A 24,411-nucleotide genomic window follows, 5' to 3' on the forward strand; every position below is an offset into this window, starting at 1 on the left:
GATCTAGCACTACGGCTCGTGCCCATGTCCGTCACTATCCCAGCTTGCCCAAGTCTCAGGACTATACCTCCATTGGCACGCTTAGGCTCTTCCAAAACGCACAATCCTGAACCGAGTTCGGCGGCACAGCCTCCATCGCAGTATTATTCGTCTGCAGCCGGAGACGCTGCCCATCCCCCCACGTATTCCACTCTGGCGCTGCTGCATATCGATATGTATTCGGGTTCAGTGCCTGGACAAAGCTGATGAAGTAATGCATCGTAACGGGGATTATAGCTGCATTATAACTCAGATACGACGAGTCACTGCTGAGAGTCCCGGTCGATCCTGCTCCGAAGATCGCGGGTAGCTCAAACGTGTGCGGGACACCGATGCCACCAGCGATGTTTGACTCGTCGATAATGTTGACACGGTAATTCCACACTGCATTGGGTAAGTATCTGGCAGCTGATGACGCTACATGATTTCCAGGACAAGTAAATGTTGCGTCCCCATATGCTGCGGAGGAAGCACCAAAGTATGCTGCGTGCCGTGGCAGCAGCTTGCCCCGAGGATAAACTTGATTGATGGTGTCAAGTTGCTGGGAATTGAGATTCGGATAGTTATTCTTGAAAAATTGCGACACATCTGCACTGCTGCTAGCGTTGTAGGCAAAATTAGAGCCTTCGTCGGTATCGTCGCCTACCAAGACGGGAACCTTGATGAAGTTGCCTGCGTCGAACGCGTGGTACAACTCGTGCGGAATTAGATTGCCGTCGGTCACAGGGAGAAAGTACCAATCTGGTAGCGGGGAACTACTTCCCCCAGGGAAGGGAGAGGCAGTATTCCCTTTCTGAATGGTTGCAATGTCCTGTGTTCGCAGGCACTCCAGGGGATCACGAGCAGTAGAACAGCCTGTGTCATTGAGGAATCGTTCGAACTGGAACTCCATCTCCGACACTGTTCGTTGGGTCGGCCAAAAAGACGATTCAGCAATTGCACCGATGAACAACCCTTCATCCTTACCACTGTAGGCGGATAAATGGTATGCAACGGAGCCAGCACCCGCCGACACCCCATGGATCACGACGTGGTCGGGATCGCCCCCGAACTGTTAACGTCAGCGCCGCTGCAATATCTGCATGTCTACAAGTATTACCTTCTCGATGTATTGTTTGACCCATCTGAGAGCTTTGCGCTGGTCAAGCAGTCCGGCATTCAAGTCCCCGTTCTGCCTAATCTGTTCACTGGCCAGGAAGCCAAGGGCACCAACACGATAATTGAATGTTACAAATACGATCGCGTCACCAGACTGTTGTATCACCTGTGTTCCATTGTAATTGGCATTGGAATTCTCTGCGTAGCCACCGCCCTGTATGAAGAGCCAAACAGGTAGCTTTGATTGAGACGTGGCTGTGGACGGCTTGAAAACATTGATAAACAGGCAGTCTTCGCTTATTTCGCCAGGCGACTCTTCCTCGTCTACCCCGATGCAAATTGGCCCATACTGGAAAGAGTATTAGAGGGGTATCAGTTGACATTAGAACGGAAAGCCAGAATATTACCTCCGTCGCACTCTGAAGCGTTTGATTCGCAGACGGATCCCGGGGCGCCCGAAATCTCAGATCACCAATGGGCGGAGATGCATAGCGCATCCCAAGAAACTCGTCGACTCCGCCTTCTAGACGGACGCCTTGATACTTGGCATACTTGAGATCGACTACGGGCTGTCCGCTATGGTTTGTTGCGGTTGGAAGACCGCAAACAGTAGAGAACAACGAAGCTAGGTAGACCAGACGTATCATTGTCGTGAGAGGCGAATTGAATGCCGATCGTAGGTTCAAAGCGTGCGTGATGACTGGAAGGCGATCTCGGCATACTTTAAGTAACCCTTACACTCAGAACCACGGCCATAGTCCGCGGTTCGTCATGTACGCCGGACACATGGAAAGTGACATCCTTTATTATATCAGCCTGAATTGCACGCTCGCCTGATGTGCCACTCAAACATAGAAAAGCAGTGGGGTCTGCATGCGGGGGAGTAAATAATCCAGGAATGGGAATGTCCGCACGGGCCCGGTCGATTTTAGCCCGAGGCGTCGAAGTGCGGGGACCACTTTGGGCTGGCTGAAGCATTCCATCCACGGATTGCAGTCCCTCTTAGGCTATTGTCCTCTTCACTTGCAATGGAGGTTTTATCCACCATTCTATCGTGTCCAACATTTTAATCTCCCATATCGGGTTGGCTCATGATGACGGTGTAGCTACAATTGTGCTCCAGTAAACAATCGCGTTAGATTCTAGGACATTATCATCACAATTGAATGGACGGATGCGCACAATGCTTGCTGGCAGTCAGACACGAGGCTATGGTTCATAACTGAGTGCAGTTCATACGGGAAGAATAAGCACGAAAAGCCTCCCGGAACCAGAATCCTCGCCGTTGGAAGTCATATGCACCCTGACCCGCGGTAAAGTGCAAATAAGGCCGAATGGGATACATATCACCCTGTCAAATGCATTGGTACATTGTAATCGTACATGCATCTTCAGCAATGCCACTCATCAACGTATTCCTTAGGAAGAATAATATCGAGGACCGTAGGGCATTGGCCATATACCGAACTTCACTAGGTCGTCGTTGTCAACCCTTTTTTCCATATGTAGCAACGTAGTAATGGGAGGATTAAGATGTTCACAGCGCACTATTAACGGACAGCATGAATTATATAATGGGGTGTGAGGAACCCACAAACGACCCAATTCATTAAGATTATCTATTGACAATCGAGACATCCTGAATCATACAATTGACTCACCGATGAAGAAACTCATGTTGACCTGGGTATCGCAGCAGAAGATGGTCCCGCTATTTCGCCCAATTCAATGCTCTCCCGGGTGACCGATATTTGTACACTCTTTAATATTGCATTGCTTTGGTGCCCTTCAAGTGGTGGGGACGAAGCCGATGCGGTCGCTTCTGTTCGTAAGATCGGCTCTTCTTCAATACAGCTGCTACCGAACGAGCTCAGATCTTTGACCGGGCGAGAGGATCGCCACGACTTCTGTGGGGTGCGACCGCTGCGACTTTGCGAATTCGAAGCATCTTCCGTGTATGCAAACCCATGATCATCCTCGTAGACTGCCACGAACATCTTCAAACATGATACTGTCAGAAGAACAATGCTGAGGCTGAGGTGGAGCTCCGCTACCATGGTAGCATAGGTCCCGACAAGCGAGGGGTTGGAGGAATAGATTTGGGAGTGGATATAGTATAGATGCACGGCGGAAAGGGGGATCAATCTGGAGTGTAGGGAGCGGTGTCAGCATACTGAGTTTCAGCACATAGGTAGATGGGCGGCATACATGATCCGACAATTGAGAATGGATAGGACCTTGAGCTTCTTGCTCAAGCTTATTTGGACGTTTCGGATCGTTATCGCGGGATATGCAAGAATTACGGCCTCCAAAACGATATCAAGCGCACAGATGGCTTGCCATCTTGGATAAAGCCCAGCACAGGCGTCATCAATGTCGGTCCAAGGATGGTTGCTGCACCGAATGGCTAGAAGCAAGATTGCGACCATGGCCCACAGGCCACATGAGGATATGATGACATTAATCATCCACTTCGTACGCTGCAAGGAAAGATTTTGATAGAATAGCATGGTTCCTATTTTCGACAAGCCAATGATAAGGACGTAGAACAGATCCGCTGCGTATCCGGCCTAAGGCGATTAGCTCGTTAGTCGGCCGCTGCGCTCGGATAACGTACCTTTTCCATTTGCGTATAGTCACTGGATGAGATTAGCTCCTTTGACTTGCCCCACCCATGGTGAACCTGGAGAAGCACAAGTGATACTTGAGTGCAGGCGCATATCTGGGGGGCCCGAGAGATTGATTAGTGTGTGAAGGGGCTCTGCTAGAGGAAGCTGACATACTGCTGCGGCAAACAGAACGTGATCATCCTGGAGCATGAGGCCTCTTTTTGATGATGCGAATAACCTGATAACCAGCGAGGCAAGAACCAAGAATAGAGCCAGTGAAGTGACGATGACGACGAGTCCGTTATGGTTATGGTCGTTATCCTCCGTTAATGGAGGGGAAACTCCAGGAGGAAGCGATGAGGCCAGGACGGCCATCGCAACAGGCGGCACTGCGACTGAGACCCGCTATCACTGGTGTCGAAGAGAAACTATCACGACATCGTGGTATTATCTACCGACGGGTTCTTTGAGAAAGATCGCGCCGCTGAAATGAAGGAGGTAGGGTGGGTGTGCTGGCTACTTCTGCGGCTGACAGCCTTGACCGACAGGGTTGAGTGACTCCTTGACACCTTGACCTTTCCGCAGTCGCGTTGGAGACGCATCGATTGTTTGTTATTTTCTGAGCCGGTCAGGACAGGGGGTATGCTTATACGAGAAAAGATAGGATTGGTGTGTAACCCTAGACAAGCACACATGGCCCGGTTGATTGTGTTCTGATGAAAGCGATAAGTGAAAATAACGGTCGGCAGACATTGTTGGCACACTCCTCTGTGCCGGACGGTAGGACAAGCAGACATCCACCAAGAAAGTCCGAAGTCTTGACGGTACGCCCCGATCGCATGTCGTTGGTGGATACCGACGCGAATAAGCACAGCAAAACTGGATCCCGGCTGATCAACTGCTAATCGACCCCTCCTCTCCGCATCGCGCGTTGGTAGAAATGAGCTATTTTCGGAGCTGGCCACGCTGACTCGCTGAGAGTGGCCATCCACCACGAGAATGGGCCCCCAAAACCTTAATGCCTATCACCACTGCACCTGATCACATCCAGACATTCCTATCTCATGCCACGCGCCTAGCCGTCCTGGTTAGCCTGGGTTTAACCCGATTAAACAACGTTGGGCCTGCGTTGAGAAGGGAGATCAAAGAACAGAGCAATTATCCAGGCAAGGGTTGCAGCCACGCCCTAATTTCGTGCCATGGCAAATGGTCGGTCCAATGACCATCGAGGTTATCCGGAGATTCCCTATTGGCAATCGAACCTGCCATCCTTAATGGCTCGATTTCGAATTAGATCATCCTAGTAGTTCCGTGTCTCCCTTGTCAACTCCATTAATCATCTCGTCACGATGGAAAGAGGGGGGTGAAATTCCCTGCAGGCCAAGAGTGCCGATCGAGTGGCGGGCATGTCAAAGTGTCGCAGCTGGTGAGCCGTGCTACACACGCTCACGTTGTCTGTTGCTCCCGCCGCCAGCACATTGCGAGGGTCTGCGCCTCCTTGGGAAATCAAGGCCGCAGAGATCGACGTCTTTGTATCCATGTTGACTGGCCACATTCTCCGGGAGGAGTACCATGGACCATGTGAGTGCGTTCCGACCCTTGCTGCCACGGGCCCCTGGGCCCTGATGGCGGTCGGAGAACAAAGACTGGGGAAACCCCACGCTGGATGCTGCCACACTTTGAGTCATGATGAGGAAAGAAATTTCATATCCCATTCACCTAGAAGAATTCTCAGTGAATTAACGGCCAGTTACAGGGAAAATAAGGGGATGTTGGCGGAAATGGCCGCCGGTTTCTTTGTTTGATCCCTCACGTCACACAGCTTGACTTCCCGTTTCGTATTTAGTCTGTGGTCGCAGAGTTAGCCTCCACAGCCGCATCTCTCTTCATTTTAATACAACGCGTTGACAGTGTTCCAAAATGTCGTCCACAACAGGGGAAGCGGGCAGCATTCAGAAGGGCGACCGAGTGGTGACGACGGGCTGTCATCCGCTGGAAATCGAAGCCGGCGAGCGGAGTAGCGGCGAGGCCGGCACGCGATATGACCATAGCGATATGAATCGCATGGGCAAAGCGCAGGAGTTCAAGGTATGATCTCTGCAAATATTCAGCGACTAGCAGAGTGAGGATGAGTGGCTGACCTCGTACTCAAATTCAGAGAAATCTCCGACCTCTAGCTGCCTTGAGTTTTGCTTCGGTTTTGCAGGCCACCTGGGAGTTTATTTTAATGTACCACATTCCCTCTCTATCAAATCCTAACAGCCCACATTTATCCATCTCTAACGCATCCGAGTGACTAGATCCAACTATGAAGGCCTCGAAGACGGTGGAATGGCTGGCTTAGTGTGGACATACGTGTGGACCTTTGTCGGATTCGGCTTCATCATCGTCTCATTATCAGAGATGGCGTCCATGGCTCCAACATCAGGCGGCCAGTACCACTGGGTGTCCGAATTCGCCTCTCCACGATACCAAAAGTTCCTCAGCTACATCACCGGATGGATGTCCGTTCTCGCCTGGCAGGCCGGCGCCGCATCAGGGTCCTTCCTGACCGGCACAATCATCCAAGGGCTCATCAGCGTGCGCAACCCCGATTACGACCCCAAACGATGGCAGGGCACCCTTTTCGTCTTCGCCATGATCCTGATCATCTACTTCTTCAACGTCTACGCCGCCAGCTGGATGCCCCGCATACAAAACGCCCTATTAGCGCTCCATACCATCTGCTGGGTAGTAGTGATCGTCGTTCTCTGGGCCATGGCACCCCGCCAGTCCGCAAAAGCCGTATTCACCGAATTCAGTCTCTACGGCGGCTGGAACAACGTCGGGCTAGCACTAATGACCGGGCAAATATCCGCCATCTACGGGTCCCTCAGCTCAGACGCCACGGCACACATGTCCGAAGAAGTCCGCGACGCCGGCCGATACGTCCCTATGGCCATCTGCGGCGGCTACTTCAGCAACGGGATCCTAGCCCTCGTACTCATCATCACCCTCATGTTCGCAATGCCCTCGGTCAAAGACGCCCTAGACGACCCGACCGGATTCCCCTTCATCTACGTCTTCAAACAGGCCGTCTCCACCGCCGGCGTCAACGGCCTCACCGCGATAATCCTCATCCCCGTCATCTTCAGCAACATTCTCTTCAACGCCTCCACAGCTCGTCAGACCTACGCGTTCGCGCGCGACAGGGGCCTGCCCTTCTCCAAGTGGATCTCGAAAGTCAACCAGCACTACAAACTCCCCGTGAACGCCATCGCCCTATCATGCATCATCAGCGGCCTTCTCTCCCTCATCAACATCGGCTCCGACACCGCCTTCAACGCCATCATCTCCCTCAACGTCGCAGCCCTCATGTGGACCTACGCTATCTCCATCAGCTGCGTTATGTATCGCAAGATGTCCTGTCCGGAGACGCTACCCCCGAGACGGTGGAGTCTAGGGAAACACGGGATCTGGATCAACGCGGTAGCGTTGGTATATGTGATCTTCGCGCTGTTCTGGTCCTTCTGGCCGACTGAGATCCCTGTGACTTTGAATAATTTTAATTGGAGCGTGGTGCTCTTCGTGGGGGTGTTTGTGATTAGTTTGGCGATGTATGTCGTTCAAGGGAGGAGGGTGTATAAGGGGCCTGTTGTGGATGTTAAAAGGGAATCATCCTAATTCGGGATGAAGAATAATAACTCTCATAGCAAGCCAAATTAGATATATCCTTTAAACACTATGCGTATGTCTGTTGGAAAGTATAGCATATCAAGTAGGAGTCGCTAACATGGTTTTCTCATAGTATCATCACATGTCCATGTGACACAAAAGTCACCACCCCCAAACTAGATAGTCCTCACCCCATAAGTACTGATAATGTGATTGATATACACGTCACCTGATCTACACTAACTAGCAGGATTCTAGAATAATACCAAAATATATATAGATAATAGAACATGTACTCAAACATGTTACCACCATAGATGACACGGAGCCATATTTCCATGCTCGACACATAGTAGTATATGGGGGGAAAGTGCGGATTTGTAATAAAAATGCACTATGACTAGAATAGAGTAAGGGAGACTCATATATCCTTGTTGTTTAGCTAGTAGCAAATCTTCAATCTGGAAATCTGAGTTCGTCGGTGTGAAGGAAGACTTGACGTGATGTCAGGAAGGTTATACTATACTACTAGTACTACGAAGGTTGTTATCGATTTGTTCCCTGTAGGTACCTAGGAGTAACTGGTTTTTATATCAGGTGATCACATCACCCTTAACGTCAGAGAGATGAGTTAATCCCGCAGATACTGGTGAGGAACAGTATAATCTGACTATTGCTGGTCACCGAATTGAATACTTAGGCAGGAATTAATTAAGAAGCTTAAGTTGATAGATTGATGCTCACGTAAGTTTCAATGTCCCCATTTAGCGGTGTGAGTTAGTTCCTGCTTGCTCGAATGAGAGATATTACGCCATGAAGTTCTACCTTGTTGAACTGCTGGAAGCCAGACCATAGTGGAACCAGCGAGCCATTGAGTTCAGAAACGAAAGGCCAGAATAGGTAGGAGAGGTGGATCCACCATGGACGGCAGAGCTGAAAGTTTGGCCAGGATGGAGGTGGCGGGGTACGCATTCCTGGCATGTCGCGAAACACGACAAGACGGATGAAAGCCCTTCAGAGGTGAAGTTGGCTCCATATTGGTAAGAAACCATATCAACGTATACGGTATGGGCAGGGAAAGCCCACATAGATCGTTACGTGGGACTCAATTCGGCTGATCTTTGTTGACTGAAGTTTGTGCCGGTGGCATACGAAGGCGCCATATGGGTCGAACTACTAGTGACAATTCAGGGCTGGCTTGCCGCTGAAGAATTGCCCCTCTGGATCCTGCCAGCTGGGTCTCAACGTCGAGGACGCCAGAAGATTCTTAGTGTGGGAACTATTCGGGCGCCGCGCTGGTCTTCCCGTTGACAGACCGGGTTTAAGGAACATTCTTCTGCAGGGAATGGAAGGTATCGTTGTCTGATCTGACTGCCTGATCAGCCTTCCCACCGGCATATATACTGTTTCTTCTGCAGCTGTATCAAATCGACCATGACTTTTGTGAGGCATGGCAATAGCCACCTCCGAGTATTACCCGCCCTGGACGGAGAAACTTCAGGAGTCTAGATAGATACCTCGCGGCTATGGCGGAACCTCAAAACCGGATAACCGGCGAGGAATGATCCAGAAAAAAAGAAGCACATGGTGGAATGCCCTCTATGGACTCACACGTGTTGAGCAAAAAACAGTGAAAGGGTTGTGATTAAAAATCTCAACCCCAAACCGTGGTGCCCCTCCGTCGATCCGACACGTGTTGACAGTAAGACCTCACGAGGAGTCACTGCAGTGGGTCAAGCACCGACACTAGAGCTGCGCCCGAGGCAGTTCTGGGTATAGTCCCTCTGCATGGCATGAGAGGTAATTTCCCGTGTCTTATCCTGTGCCAAGTGAAACCTGCAGGATGATTTCATTCCAGTTGTTCAGGCCGCCTTTCCGAATATTGGATCCTGTATCTGTTGCTGCATGCAGTCGTGGATCATGGAATCGTTGCATGCCAGAGGTCTGCTCCTCCATCAAGACCATCCATCCATCGATGGCAGATGTAAAATTTCGGAAGACCCCGCTCTCGAGCCGACTCGGGTTTGCGTGGGCCAACGTGATCCGAGGTTATCAGTAAATGACACGAGCTCGGGTGTGGAGCCCACGCTTAACTTCTCGCTTGTTCGCTACTCGCTGCATCATGCTGCTTGGACCTCGACGTTTCGCGGTATCTTTACCCAGCGTACCAGAAGGCGTCATCCTACGGTTTCATCCTTACAGGCTGTGCGGTGTGTCTCAAGGTAAGCGTTTCCTCTGCCATCTTGTTTAAACCAGTAAAGCGATAAAATAGATTATGTCAGGTATTTAGTTACAATACGAAGTAGAAATATTGTCGGCTGGTTTTAGGAAAAGATATGTTACATACACTAAACGTCTCTCATGATTCATCATGTCATGGCCACATGCTCATGCCGTGGCAAAGTTCTCACTCTGCACATTCATGTACGACACAACCCGGAGCTCACCACCCGACTGAACTGAGCAGGCGATGTAGGTGTGTAGACCACGTTGCTGGAGGGCATCGGACGTACTGCGCTGATTGTTAGCAACATGCACTTGGCTATGCGGACGCAGGTACTCACAATACTTTGCGCAGGGTTTCAATATAGGTACGCATGGGCAGTTCCGACTTTCCGTTAATTCCATACATGTATTCGTTCAACGCCGTAACCACATGCCAGTCGCTTGGCGCATAATGGCGGGCGGGAATATACACCTTGACGTTGGGGGCCGTGCTTCCTGGGCGGAATTCCATGTTATACAGGATGCCCCCTGTGCGATGGTTGGCAGCTGGCAGTGGTGTATCATCAGGCACGCCAGTCTGCGCCAGAACCCCGTCCCACAACTGCCTCAGATTCCGCAGCCCAGCTTCTAGCGACGGGGTGGTAATTCGGTTACCCATCGTCATCATCTGACGCACGGAGGCAAAGCTGGTTTCGCGCGTTCGAAAGTATATCTTGAGACGCGAATCAGCCGGTCGGACCAAGTCGATGGCTAGCATGTCCATCTCTAGCGGCGGCGTCGAGGGATCCTGGGCAAAATCCTCAAGCATCCGAAATGCGCCAAGCTTCTCATTGTCGGTGCAGTGAGGAGCCGTGCGGATCGCTTGTGCGAGAACTTGTAAATTAGTCTGCTTCGTGGACCTAGCCTTGAACCCGGGGAAGAAGTAGGCCTTTCCGGTGATGTCTTCCTCGCTCAAGTCAAAGGCGTAGAAGATCTTCGACGGATGGCCCTCCATGCAGCCCTTGGGGGGTAGGTCCGGGGCCAATGCTTGATCAAAATGGTCAAACCATTCCCTGTTGGTGTTGGGCAATGCTCTCATCAAGACCTTCCTGAAGAGCGCGTCTGCAGATTGATTGTCGGGATCCACTTGCGTGCCGGCATTGGGGCCCACGGGCTCAATTGAGAAGCGAACCGACGGTGCCTTCTTGCCAGTATGCCAGTCCCAGCTCAACTCGATCGGGTTATGGTTGTCCGTCATGAAACTTGGCCATCTCTTCTCGCCAGGCACATTTGCGACCCCAAGGTGCGGAGCAATCGAGCGGCCGAAGAAGTTTAGGATGCGTCGTTGCGCATGCTCTGTGTAGCCAGCCTCCTGCAGGAGCAGACTTAACACGTACCCCGTAGTGTGCCACCAATACCGGCCGTGGTGGTTGAGGACGTTACGGATCTCATAGTCGACCTCCTCCCAGCTTGATGACTGGAAGTCCTGTGCTCTGCCAGACTTGATGAGATGAGCTTTTGCATGCTCGGGGATTAGGTTGAAGAGGGAGGAGAACAGGGCATAGAGGACTGAGATAAAGAAATGTGGTAGCATGCGCGGCGATGCTGGAAGCAAAGGAGAAAGACTGCCCATCTTGGCAAGTCAAGTCGGGAAAAGTTCAAGATGTATGTAGTGTACTAGTCACGCGTGGTGGTGATTCTGAGTTGAGCAAGGGATGGTTTGATTGTACCGCCGCAATGCACGTCGACAACCTTATACCTTCTCCCGACAGGAGGAGACCCCGGGACGTGCATGGCTCCTTTATAAGCAATCAGCGGAAATTCACAGACGTTCGGTCGAATGACCAATCCTCGAAATGTCTCCGTCCAGTGGATGAACCAAATCTCCTTCACTCCTACTAACCATGAATGACATGGGCCGTGCGGTTCCGGCTGAGCTAGACAGGGAGTAGCCGGGCACGGCGCACCGGTGGTCTCCAAGGGCGCACTGTTGTCATCATCGAAGCGCAAGCGAGTGATTATTCTGTGGAATGAGTCCAAATTTGCAGAAGCCAAGAGCTGAGTATGGAGCTCTGTACGGAGGTAGTAGGATATCCATACTTGGAAAGGCGTACCGTGGACCATTTCTCGCATTATGGCAACGGGGGGAAGAAGTGGGGACGTGCGTGGGAAGACATCCATGGTTGGGTTGGATAAAAGTAGTAGACTAGAGAGGGTGGAGATTGTTTGGTGGTTGCCCTCCGCCGCGCCGTGCCGGGAACTTACCTGCCTTGGGACTGAAGTCGGTGGCTTGATGGAGTATGTACCGGTATTGTAATGGTAAAAGTGGCCCTGGGAAACCATGGGATGTTTTCCACTGGTTTTGTTACTATTCTTTTGTTATTTGTTGCTCCCCCTTTTCTTGTGTGCCGAGGAGATACTTTACTTACCAGATGGCATTGAATTACATGCTGTTATCAGTGCCTTCTTCCTCGTCTCTAGTCTCATTTCTAGTCAAGGAATCAGCCAGAATCTTTCGTAAGAATACCTCCTCGCTTTCAGTGGTGTTACAGTTGCGTCCGACCTTTTAGAATCATCTTGCAACCGACTGTAAGACACCAACAACTACTATTTTTGGTTGGAGAACTCTTTTCCTCCTGATTATTCGCCTGGATACGCCACTCTCGTTACACCGCCACATCGGGGATGACGCTTCAGGTCGGGGTTTGGTTGTATGCATACTTCATTTCCCAAAATACATTATCAGCCCCAGCTATACCATCCTATGACCTAGCTATGATTATTTGAGTGCTAGCTGAACCGTTGGTGCACCGCAACTCTGTTCCATATTGATTGAAAACACTCCAAAGCAATATGCCCATTATCCACTTGAGCCCGAGTGGCGAGACCAGCCCGCGATCATAGTTCGGGTTCCAATCAGCGATGGATGACCCCTGCAGCATCACCGCCGGGCGGCCGAAATGCCCACCTTGGCGCTACACTATGTAGTGACCCTTGTTCAGGCTACCTGGATCGTGGAGCAACTACGCTGGGACTCGCCTTCTGGACGCCAGTCAACGTGGTCTGCTGCACGATCCTAGCCCGTGGCGCTGCAACGTGAACCACATGGCCTCATTTAGGCAACCTTAATCATCCTTTTGGAGTCGTATCTAGCGTCAACTATGTCAACCACCATATTGAGGGTGCAAATGCCGGGAATGATGGGGCTATGGTTCAGGGAAATCGGTGACAGAGCCGTTCCAGCCGGAGAAGGCCGTCCTCCACTTTTCACCATTGAGTAGCTGGATCCTGACATTCGCGGAGCCCAGTAGTACTCTTCCTAATCGAAGAGGCCATAATACACTACCACGGAATCTAACAATTAATGCAATTTGCGCCAACCCGACACGCAGTCTGGGCCCCTCCTTTGATCACGCGGAGTCTGTACTCGCAATCAGTGTGGGTCAAACTGTTACAAGTCTACAGCAACACGGTGTCTGGCGACTAGCAACTACACAGTATCAATTACCTCGGTTCCCCGCACTGGAATTGATTCTATGTTTTGTCAATGACAACTCCTTCCCTGAAAGCTGCTGTCCACCCTAATTATGCAACATAAGGTTCACATGCTGTCACTTCATCTCCGCCAACTCACCGCAGCCACAAGAACATGGTTACCACCCTTCCAATTCCTTGACACTCATGAGCCAAGGTTGCCTGTATAGTGGGGTTATGCAATGGCCTATAGATCATCGAGCGGGCAAAGGGTTTACTGAATCCACGACACCGCCGATCCCCGAGCGTCGCTAGACATCGGAGAATTTTAGACTTTTTTCCCTCTTCCTTCGCGACCATCATACCATCTGCAATACAGGAACCGCGATCGACACCACCACTACCAAAGCCGGAAGATATCGGAAAAAGGACGCGGCAACGGAAAATGTCCCTGGGTTTACAGCCAACTCTCAACCCACGTTATCAGGCAGATCTCTACCCAATAATCAAACCAACCTTGGTACGATCCGTCCCAGGTCCTCGGACCCAGTCCGCTTCGATCGCAGCAAACTCTATTTCGCTTCGTGCCGATATCGCGTATGACGTGTTTTCTTTTTGGAGAAGCCATCCTCGTAAAAAGGGAAATATGGTATATTGTGGCTGGAGTCGTAATCAACCACGGGGCTACTCTAAGACCTCGTTGCCGGTTATGCATGCCTGTCGATCCTATCGCCTCCAGGTGCAAGACCTTATAATTACCACTATACTTCTTTAGGAAGTATGTGCGTCGAGGCCCGGGCCCGCTATTCTGCAGTACTCAGCCTGGACCAGTCACTGACCCTACGGGGTGTTTAACAATTCGTAGCGAGTTTATGCACATTGGTATTGAATAATTATCATTGTGCTATTATTAGTTGCGTCTTAACAAGAAAGCCGATCTAGCCCCATTGCGTCAATCATCTACTTACGATAGTCAACAGCTACTCCTACTGCCACATCGTGACATGATCAAGAGCCTATCAAACGAGCCTAGAATCCACTAACCGCACCTCCACATCTTCAGACCCCCGCCTCCACAACGTCCCAAAGACACGAAGGCCTCGTAATCGATGATCTTGGTCGCGCCACAGACAAAGGCTATCGGTGTCTCCGAGTTCCATCTCTGCTCTAGAACCCTCAATATGGAAAGACAATGGTATGACAGATTGTCTCCATGAGGAGTTCATTGTCCAAGGACTCCTTTGTGCTTTGAACCTTGGTTTGCATCCTGGACTATGTGCAATGGCGCCGGGGAGGCAAGTACCTTGGTATGAACATTGGAGTGATGGCGTACACTACCCTCCTGGCGTTTGAGGCGTGGTTGTTGGCAAACGAGACCTGCGGTAGACCCTTTCCTGTTCATCAATGGATAGATAGAGAGTCCAGACTTCGGTCTTTCGCCATGGAGCCGAAGATCATGAAATCAGGGTCGGGGAGGCCGATGTCAATCACGTATCCCTACGTCTCCATTGGAGGAACTCTGGATCTGAATGATGCTTGGAGATGCCGTTTCCGGGAATGACGATTCTGGGGAGGCGATTCCCCGGAAAGAGAGAAAGGCGGGGAGTTGGAGAACACGGAGTTCGCCTTTTCTTTCGGACTGGGTCACGATGTGGCACGTCTTGGAGGCATTGTGTCGGGGTTGGAAGCCGATTAGGACCATGGATGGGCTTGGAGGGCAAGGTCCGGATCGGGATCTTTGTCTAATTGTGGGTTTAGCTGTCAGGATTGGGCGTGTTGGTCAGTGGTGGCTGAGATGGGGTAGACCCTGAGGTATACGAGCTGATGTTTTAGTGTTAACCTGGTACACAAATGGGCGATCTTACGGGTCATGAGAGATTATGTAGGATTACTACAAACTTAATTATACTAAAGGTAGGCATTGTCTGCTACCTAATTTACTAGTATGTAATCCCTGCTAGACGTGCTACTCTCGACGACTGTTGTTAATAGGCTACCGGGGTGAGAAATTAGTTCAGTGGTAAGTAGTAGTAAGTACTAGTCTACTGACGGATGCACTGGCAATCCTGACTGACAAGCTATCCAATCATAATCTGAATATATTCTTGGCCTTGTCCTTCAGTGGAGTGGAGATTGTGGAATTAACTCAATATGTGATTTATCCCACACTGTAATTCCAAGGGATATGGATGCTTCCAATGTTTCAATGGACCACTATATTGCGTATTGCGCATTAGGACCAATTATGCGCGGTGCACAAAACATACGCAATCGCAGGCCTCACTGCCTCAGGCCTTGTGTAACGTTCGGAAGAGGTCCGGGTTCTCCGATATCCGTTTATTCCCGTTCCATTCGAAAGAAAAAAGGGGCACAGCGCCACTCTGGAAGAAACCTGTTCTATACTGAACATTTTTTTTATGTGGAAACTCAATTCCTATCTGAATGATTGCCACAGCTTGACCTCACCTGGTAGACTTTCTTAATTTTCATTTTTGGAGAGTTGATGTGTAAATCTGTCGAAAATTACAGCGAAAATGCAATCCTGTTTGTCCACTTTGGTAATTTTCTCGAGCGGTGAACATACCCATTGTAGCCCGTTTCAAGATGTAACACCACCGGGGCCACGCTAACACTGCCTCGTTGGCTTTAGCGCGCCCCACCAAAACCAGGGTGATTGTGGTGGTTGGAGTATCCGTGAGTACCGGTCAGCATCAACGGCTGGAAACGGAGATAGTAGATACCTCCTAGTCTCCTACTCTATGCTTTGTTTGTGGCATGCTCAGCTCGCTCCCGTGTGGCCAGATCGGGATTTAGCAACTAGCGTCATATGCATGTGGAGCTGGAAGTCTTCGCTTCAAATGTCTGAACTCTGCAGACCGTGACGGCATGGTCGACTTGCCCCCACCCAATGAGCTTGTCGACATCATACTAATTTGACGGTCTTAGTTGGTTGTCGCAATGATCTCGCCTTGCCCCTCGGCTAAACGGTCGTCATCTGCAGCTTTTGTTTCACTGTTCTCCTGACTGTTGAACTCTTCCTCTTGTGTTTGTGTTCACTGACACTGACAAGAAAGAAAGAAAGCCTACTCACAATGGATCCTATTCGAGCGGAAGCTATTCACAACGAGAGACATGTCAAGGTGATCTGCGTGGGTGCTGGTGCCTCTGGGTTGTGTCTGGCATACAAGCTGCAGAGGTCTTTTCAGAATTACGATCTTACTGTGCGTTATCTATAGCATTATTCCCTTTTTTCTATACCTACTCTTCTAACCTCGAATGCAGATCTACGAGAAGAACCCTGAGGTTTCGGGCACCTGGTACGAAAATCGCTACCCAGGCTGCGCTTGTGATGTTCCCTCCCACAACTATGTCTACTCGTTTGAACCCAAAGCAGACTGGTCATCCGTCTACGCTGGCTCCAGCGAAATCAGAGGCTACTTTAACGATTTCGCGAACAAGTATGGCCTGCGGAAATACATCCACACTTCGCACATCGTCACCGAAACCACCTGGGTCGAGGAGTCGGGCCAGTGGCAGGTGACGGCGACCGACCTGAAAACGGGTCGCACAGTACATGACTGGTGTCACATTCTGATTCATGCGACGGGCTATCTCAATAAGCCTGCTTGGCCCGAGATTCCGGGATTGGGCGATTTCAAGGGCATCAAGCTACACAGTGCGATGTACGATGAGAGCGTATCGCTCGAAGGGAAGAACGTTCTGCTGATCGGGGCGGGTTCATCAGCTGTTCAGATTCTCCCTGCCATTCAACCTATTGTTAACAATGTGAAAATCTTTATCCGTTCGCCGACGTGGCTGTTGCCGGATATTAGCACCGAGGCGGGCAAGTTCCCCGAGGAGCAGATTGAGCACTTTGTGAACAATCCAGACAGCGTGACAGAGCTACGCAGGGATAATGAACGGACTATGAACAGTATCTTCAGTACGTGGAAAGTACCCGTATCGACGGTGCCTATTGCTGACTACTACGAACAGCCATGTACCTCAAGGATACTGTCCTTCAGGAGCAGGCCAAAGGTCTCCTGACATCGGTGATGAAGAACGCCTTCCAAGATCAAGAAATGGAAGACCGTTTGATACCGAACTTCTCTGTTGGTTGCAAGCGTGTGGTACCATCGGGCTTCAGGTATCTAAATGTGAGGACTCAACACCCCTGGTTATTCTAGGTGATACTAACACCTGTGTTAGACTCTCAAAAAAGAGAACGTCGACGTGGTCTATGGTGGTGTGACATCCGTAACACCATCTGGGTGCGTCAGCGAAGACGGGAAGGAGCATCAAGGCGACATCATCATCTGTGCCACCGGGTTTGACACTTCCTACATCCCGCGCTACCCTGTCATTGGACCCAATGGTCGCAACCTGCAGACAGAATGGGCCGAGTCGATCATGGGCTACATGGGAATAGGTATTTCCGAGTTCCCCAACACCTTTACCATGCTTGGCCCCTACACGCCTGTTTCCAATGGTCCGACCATGGTCGCGATTGAAGCTCAAGCAGACTACATCTGTTCCTTTATCGACCGTTACCAAACGGAACCTATCCATAGCATGGCTCTTAAGCGGGATGTCTGCGCTGAGTTCAAGGAGCATGTCGGCTCCTTCATGCAAAAAGCCGTTTGGACGGATAATTGCCGCAACTCCCACAACAACCATACCATCGGCGGTCGCGTTCCCACGACTTGGCCTGGAAGCACCCTACACTATCTTGAGGCGATGAGAGAGCCACGTGCTGATGACTGGGATATCAAGTACAAGGGAAATCGTTTCTCATGGTTGGGCATTGGCGTTTCCCAGACAGAGTGGGATCCCACTGCTGATCTGGGGTACTATATCCGACAATCGGATGATGGACCCTGGCACAGCCGGCGCAAGCGGAATTTGGCCATTGCTAAAACAGGCAGCATGGCTCCGCGTGCTCTCCATAGACAGCCAAAGCTTGCTGCCAAGGAGAAAGCCCAAGGCACTAAAGCTGATGTGCCGGACCAGATGCCGAAAGCACAGGCTGAGCCAGTGTCTGAAGCGACAGCGTGATGTGAGACCGAACAACAAAAGGGTTTATGGAGGTCAATCAATCCTCCACTCCTTTCTCTGCATTTCGGAAGCAAAAGCTTGTCTTCTTCATTGACATGGTACCGTCATCTGAGTTTGACAGTCAAGGTAATATGCCTTACATTCTCGTCAACCCTCGGAATTTCACGACTTAGCAAACGTGGTCACCACCATTTAAAGTACCTTTAATGGTGCACACTCATGAGAGTCGAATCTGGATTTTTAATTGAGCCACGGATCCGGGATCCGGGATCGACAGGCAGCCCAGGCTGCGATTATGCTGAGGCCACACCCGACTCAATACCCCCAATCACGGAGTGTCAACGCATCACATGCCGACTATCTTAGGACCTCTTCATGGTCGTTATGAATATGCTTGGCGGAATCTAAATTTACATTGAAGCTTTACTCAGCAATTCCACCACGGAATGGACATACTATATGACTGAAACATCATTCCTCCGTACATTGTCATTGCACCTTACACAAGTACTTACTCCTATAGTTAGTTATTTGTCAAGTAATACGTCTCTATACTTGTGCCTCTCACTCGATATTCCATAGATCTTCCAGCAATTGGACTAGCCGTTGCGATCAGTATACCCTGGCAGTTATCGGACTCCAGAGAATTCCACGCAAGCCTTGATTATACTTGCATGCAAGGCTTCATCTTAGGTAATATATATTGATCATTGCTGATGCATATCTTCTTCCAGCCAGATACTAGGCAATTGATTGACATCCTCGGAGTTTTTTGGACCGACTCTTTCGAGTAAGTGCTTAGCCAGCTTCCAGCACCCAACCGTCAAGCTCGGGTTTCTTATGGCCGGAGTTTCAACTGCTAACGATCAACTTCCAGCTGAACGGAGTCAGAAGACACCACCACATATGGCGAGACCTGGAACAAATCGGCAGCAAATCCCTTTTGCCTTAATCGGCCCCTGCCGTCTCCACTCCAACGGTGATCTGCGGCTTGTCATACTACAATCGTCCCGGACCGGGGTTTGTCCATTATTATCGGCTGGGGATTCTATCCACATAGCATACTTTACTATACCCCATTTTCTCTGACAGCAGGTTTTCGGACGTTCCTAAAGCCGAAATCCGTACTCTCCCCATGTCTGCATCCCGGCTTTCCCTCTCAGGGCTAGTCCAATGCGACGCTGTCTTGGGGCCTCCACTTCTCGGAGCTTTGAAAGGCGCGAAGTTCCGCTGCAGGTTGTTGCAACGGTTCAGGGTAGATTTCCTGGCAGCTATTCAAGCTAACATATATATAGTACGTACTTGATCACGCCATATAGCTCCAAGATGAGCCAATATTCTAAGCTTCCAATTGCTCTGTCCGCAGCCAATCTAGACACAAGAGAATAAGGAACGGCCCTAGTATAACCTAAATTGAACTTATCAATCAATCGATTCGACAATCATGGAAAGCCACAACTCACCCCGCCGTCTTCTCTTGGTCAGCGTTCCCCGCACTGCGTCCAATCTGCTTCTGAAGATCCTCAACATCCCCAGCCAACCCAACGCCTTCGCAGCCGATCGGGGCGGCTATTTCTTCTACGACGCCTTTCACGCCGTTGCTAAAGACGGTCGCCTCACACAGGCCCCCTCTGAATGGACCGGTGAAGCGAAACACGAGGTCCAGTCAACCTTCCAAGAATGCTTTGACCATCTAGAGGAGACCTGCGCTCTGGCTGAGCGGGAGAACCAGATAATGTTCGCCAAGGAGCACTCCTTCTGGCTTTCCAATCCCATGGCCTTCATGCAAGCTATACACGGACCCGAAAAGGGCCCTTATGACTTTTCCACCTTCCACGTCAACGTCCCTAGCACGTATGGTACGACGAGGACGTTTTCCACCAACAACAAAACCGTCCTTCCGGACGAGTACCTCCGCACCTGGACAATGGCATTCATCATCCGCCATCCAGCCATAGTCTTTCCCTCTTTCTGTCGTGCCATGAATAAGATCTCCGATATGGGTGTCATGGACACCAAGATACTACCCGGAACTCTACTCACCAACATGACCCTCCACTGGACCCGGTCACTCTTCGACTGGTCCCTCGAGCAAACCGGCTCAGCTCCGCTTCTTCTAGACGCCTACGATGTGGTCCATAACCCTGATGCTGTCACCAAGTTTTGTCGATTGGCAGGACTCGACCCTAGCAAGCTTCAATTCCAATGGGAGAGGGGGGTGCATGCCAATGGCGTCGCACGACCGAATGGGGCCTCCCAGGGTGTATTTGACTGGGATACAGGAAAGGCGGTTATGTTGTCGACATTGAATGAATCGTCGGGTGTTATGAAGAGCAAAGAGCCGGCCGTGGTGGATATTCCCACTGAGGTTAAGAAGTGGCAATTGGAGTTTGGAGAGGAGATGGCGCAGTTGATCGAGAAGGCGGTCAGTGATGCGATGCCGGATTATGAGTATCTTCGAGCGAAGAGAGTGACTGTCTAAAATATACTAAGCCGGAGTGGCTAATTAGTGGGTCTAGCCAATGTGAATAGTCCAGAGTATATCTTGGTTGACAGCTACATACAATGTTGTACAATGAATTGGCATTTGGCAGGATCTACACAGCCCCGCCAACGCCCAGGCTTGGCTCGGCGCCAGCGACAATCAATCTTTTCTTTCCCGTCCTCAAGCTGTTCTTTCTGCTCATGATCATCTCCTCACTCTTAACCTACCACAAGCTCCAAAGCATTTCCCCTAAACAAAATCGTCTACTTCCATATCCAATCCATGGCATCTGCCGTGGAACCCAGCAGCAACAGCGGGTCTGTGGACCCCGCGACCGTAGCTGCCCGCCATGTCCCTGACCATGACGTCACCGAGAAGCGAGCGAGGGCGGCGCAAACCATCCAGGTCGGCCTCTATTCTCGCTACAATCCTGCCAGACCTTTAACAATGGATTTAAATTATAGAGGACATATCGTGGCTATCGCACGCGACGGGAACTGCATGGACTAGATCTCTCTGCGTCGACGTCGCGATGGAAAGATGTGGGCTTTTCCCGGACCCCTGCGGTTTCTATGAACCATTGCTAAATGTTGTTGTCTTTGTCGCTGGAATAGGCCGTGAAAGAAGCAGAATGGCGACAACTACACCGCCCATCTGCGCCAGCTGAAGATGTGGATAGCGCCGCGAACGCACGTCGGAATTGGCTCCGCGCTGTGAGTGTTGCGAAGCGCGCTGGGGGGGATGACGATGAGGATCTCGAGTCGAAGACAGCTAGGACGAGTAGTCATGCTATGGGCGATAATGGTTCAGGAACGGAGGGCTCCTCTCCCAGTATTCTCCATCATGATCTCCCGGCTGGCACTACGGCCAAGATGATGGATTTGCAATATTTTCTGGAAATGGTGGACTTGAAACACCGACATGGCAGTAATTTGCGGGTCTATCATATCTATTGGAAGAACTCGCCTACGAATCAGAATTTCTTTTACTGGTTGGACTATGGGGAGGGGAGTGGGTTGGATTTGCCTCAGTGTCCGAGAGAGAAATTGGAGCGACAGCAGGTGAGGTATTTGTCGCGAGAGGAGCGGATGAATTATCTGGTTGAAGTGGATGAAGCGGGGAAGTTTCGGTGGGCGAAGAATGGGGAGCTTATTTGGACGGATAATGCCCGGTTTAAGGATAGTTTGAGGGGCGTTGTACCTGTTGAGGAGGACGCGCCGAGGTTTAGGGGAAATACGGACGATGGAAGTCCGGTCCTGTCGGAGATGAGTGATTCGTTGGAGTCATCGTCAGGATATAGCTCGCTTAGTGAACACGAGGATGCTTTGGGGAAGCAGGAGAAGGATGATTATCAGGCGACAAAGGTGGGACAGAAATTGGCACATGTCAGTCCGGGAACGATCCTCAAGACCCTGAAGGGGAAGTCGTCGAAGAAGGAAGATATGTGGATCTTTGTAAGTTTGTCGCTGTTGCTTTATCCTTCCTTCCCCTTAGCGTCTGCGATGTAATAGCTAACAAGGCAGGTTGCTGATACTACCTTCCGGCTGTTTGTGGGCATCAAAGAGTCCGGGGCCTTTCAGCACTCCTCATTCCTGCGAGGTGCTCGCATTGCAGCTGCTGGTTTGATCAGGATAAGAAATGGACAACTACGTAGTCTAGCACCCTTGAGGTATGTACCCTCGTTACGTTCTAGTGCCTCAGCTGACATCAACAGTGGCCATTATCGTCCCCCTGCCGCCAACTTCCGCGCCTTCATCCACTCGCTACAAGATCAAGGTGTCGACATGTCACACGTCTCAATCAGCAAGTCATATGCTGTTTTGGCAGGCATAGAAGGCTATACTCGAGCGAAGCGAAAGGTGCGCGCATTGCAAGAGAAGGTGGACGGTGCAAAGCACAAGCTACACCAGAGGCATGAGGGAGACGAGAGTCATCAACGTGGCGAGAGTACCATCAATAAAAACGAAGCAAATGATGCGGCTGAGCAGGCTACGTCTGGAGGAAATGATACCCATACGAAAAGAAGCTTCGATCTTCCATTTCGTCAGAAACCGATCTGAGACAGCATTAGTACAGGATGCTAAAAGAAGCTTATTCATAATTTGACGAGAAATCACAAAGGAGCACCCACATCCAAAGCCTTCATACTCCCACCTCACCCTCCCCACGACTATCCTTTTGCTCCAACAACCAGTCCTTCATATCAAAGCCCTCCTCTTTCAACAACCCTGGATCTGCATTCCACACGAACGTCACCCCAGGGACCTTCGACCCATCCCTAAACTCAATAACGCACCCCTTCTTCCGATACATATCCGTCTCATACTCTGCCAAGCGATCCTCCTCCACCTGCGAACGCACCTTATACCCGACCCCGTGAATCGGCTTTTCGGGACATCCATCCAATAGCGCCGGAAATTCACCCCACATTCTCATCCCGTGTTCCATTATCATCGCTGGACGGACTGCTGGTTTATCTTGACGATTGAGCACCTTTGCTAGGAAAGAAGGGTCACTGAGGCTGCCATAGAAGAAGAAATAATGCGGTTGGAAGAGTTGGGGATCATGCTGTGTGTTTGAAGCGGAGCGATCTGATGTTGTTTCTGATGTTGCGGAGGGGAACGGGGTGGATTGTTGTTGTGAGTTTGTTGCTGCTGAAGACATTCTTCCTCACGATGTATATTAAATTCCCTATTATCAGTTAGGATGAGCTTTGATACTTTCATAGAACAACTGCACCGAGAGACGAACAATGAACACCCCCATATTACTTAGAAAGAGTGATGTCAGCATGTCGAACATGTGAAAGTACTCCTCATCAACAAACTTTCCATATTCGTGGCTCATCCACTGTTGTTGAAAAGTTTATCATGCCCGGGATCGCTTAATCTGGCTACTTTCGGCGCGAAATCATTTTGCTCACTCCACCCGGTGATATATAGAACACGGTAGATTTTCTGATCATATAGCTGCATACAGTCATCTTAATCTATGTTAGTGAGCTTGGGTAGAGAACTTCAGTTACATACAAATGGTATACTGTGAAACCAGTCCCTCACTTCTTGTCCAACGGGTCCACATGACAGGAATTTGTTATATCCCCTCCAATTTACAACTGCTCATGGGCAGATAAACTGCAGCATATTTCAAGACAGCCTGACCTGGCTTTTACAGGTCAAGTCTCTCCTTATGCCACCGAGTTTTATCAACCGAAACTGCACTTTATAGCAGTTTTCCGTATGACTAATTTCGTGACAAGTCATTATTATCGGAGTATGATAGTGCGACTAGCTAGTTGATGTAATCCTTTCCATCAACTTCACAACCCTGGCTGCTCGGCAAACTGCTTTCCGAGTCGCATTTACCATTACTCAATGATTAACTGGCCAGTCCCGGCCGTCAGTCGAGAGCAGACACATACTATTACGCAACTAAATGCTTGATCCCTCAGCCTTGTCGTAAGGCTGAAGGGAATGATTGAGTTTTCCAGTACCGTTCGTCGAGTGGGACGACGGATCAGAAGGCGCGAGGCATGATACCACGCATCCGGTGGACAGGCCTGCTCGCAGTCCCATCTGATAATAGCCAGGAAAACAAGGACTTCCGACAATATCCCCGAAGCCTGGACTTAGCGCCGACAAAGTGGGTGAAAACAGATGGAGCTGTGGACTCTTCCGAAATTATCCTACGACGTGTCTAACCCTCTTTGAGCGACCGGCAATTTTGATATCTGCCTGCTTGCTACCTACTAAGCTCCAACCTCGCATTTCTGTCAGTAACCCCTCTCCAACT

The 24,411-nt window shown here is 50.4% G+C and overlaps 8 protein-coding genes across 8 annotated transcripts; 4 read left to right on the forward strand and 4 right to left on the reverse strand.

Annotated features, from left to right (window-relative positions):
• Positions 1–61: 61 nt before the first annotated feature.
• On the reverse strand, positions 62–1,784 carry AKAW2_10170A (uncharacterized protein; the record flags this gene model as incomplete). The annotated part of the gene is made up of 3 exons (XM_041684213.1): positions 62–1,090; positions 1,139–1,486; positions 1,545–1,784. The coding sequence occupies 3 exons, from the start codon at positions 1,782–1,784 to the stop codon at positions 62–64; spliced, it is 1,617 nt and encodes a 538-aa protein (XP_041536890.1).
• A 1,026-nt stretch (positions 1,785–2,810) lies between these two features.
• Positions 2,811–4,121, reverse strand: AKAW2_10171A (uncharacterized protein; the record flags this gene model as incomplete). The annotated part of the gene is made up of 4 exons (XM_041684224.1): positions 2,811–3,282; positions 3,346–3,707; positions 3,755–3,859; positions 3,921–4,121. 4 exons carry the CDS (start codon positions 4,119–4,121, stop codon positions 2,811–2,813), a joined length of 1,140 nt encoding a protein of 379 aa, XP_041536891.1.
• A 1,545-nt stretch (positions 4,122–5,666) lies between these two features.
• On the forward strand, positions 5,667–7,409 carry AKAW2_10172S (putative GABA permease; the record flags this gene model as incomplete). Its single annotated transcript, XM_041684235.1, has 3 exons — positions 5,667–5,834; positions 5,905–5,975; positions 6,047–7,409. The coding sequence occupies 3 exons, from the start codon at positions 5,667–5,669 to the stop codon at positions 7,407–7,409; spliced, it is 1,602 nt and encodes a 533-aa protein (XP_041536892.1).
• A 2,379-nt stretch (positions 7,410–9,788) lies between these two features.
• On the reverse strand, positions 9,789–11,238 carry AKAW2_10173A (uncharacterized protein; the record flags this gene model as incomplete). Its single annotated transcript, XM_041684246.1, has 2 exons — positions 9,789–9,912; positions 9,965–11,238. The coding sequence occupies 2 exons, from the start codon at positions 11,236–11,238 to the stop codon at positions 9,789–9,791; spliced, it is 1,398 nt and encodes a 465-aa protein (XP_041536893.1).
• A 4,933-nt stretch (positions 11,239–16,171) lies between these two features.
• Positions 16,172–18,134, forward strand: AKAW2_10174S (flavin-containing monooxygenase; the record flags this gene model as incomplete). The annotated part of the gene is made up of 4 exons (XM_041684257.1): positions 16,172–16,300; positions 16,362–17,022; positions 17,076–17,236; positions 17,289–18,134. The coding sequence occupies 4 exons, from the start codon at positions 16,172–16,174 to the stop codon at positions 18,132–18,134; spliced, it is 1,797 nt and encodes a 598-aa protein (XP_041536894.1).
• A 1,444-nt stretch (positions 18,135–19,578) lies between these two features.
• AKAW2_10175S (uncharacterized protein) lies at positions 19,579–20,616 on the forward strand (the record flags this gene model as incomplete). Its single annotated transcript, XM_041684268.1, has 1 exon — positions 19,579–20,616. The coding sequence occupies one exon, from the start codon at positions 19,579–19,581 to the stop codon at positions 20,614–20,616; it is 1,038 nt and encodes a 345-aa protein (XP_041536895.1).
• Positions 20,617–20,901: 285 nt separating this feature from the next.
• AKAW2_10176S (IQ calmodulin-binding motif protein) lies at positions 20,902–22,679 on the forward strand (the record flags this gene model as incomplete). The annotated part of the gene is made up of 5 exons (XM_041684279.1): positions 20,902–21,024; positions 21,084–21,161; positions 21,234–22,073; positions 22,143–22,288; positions 22,334–22,679. 5 exons carry the CDS (start codon positions 20,902–20,904, stop codon positions 22,677–22,679), a joined length of 1,533 nt encoding a protein of 510 aa, XP_041536896.1.
• Positions 22,680–22,761: 82 nt separating this feature from the next.
• AKAW2_10177A (gamma-glutamylcyclotransferase family protein) lies at positions 22,762–23,283 on the reverse strand (the record flags this gene model as incomplete). The annotated part of the gene is made up of 1 exon (XM_041684290.1): positions 22,762–23,283. One exon carries the CDS (start codon positions 23,281–23,283, stop codon positions 22,762–22,764), a length of 522 nt encoding a protein of 173 aa, XP_041536897.1.
• Positions 23,284–24,411: the final 1,128 nt, after the last annotated feature.

Source organism: Aspergillus luchuensis, chromosome 1, assembly GCF_016861625.1.
Source record: "Aspergillus luchuensis IFO 4308 DNA, chromosome 1, nearly complete sequence".
Lineage (NCBI taxonomy): Eukaryota > Fungi > Ascomycota > Eurotiomycetes > Eurotiales > Aspergillaceae > Aspergillus > Aspergillus luchuensis.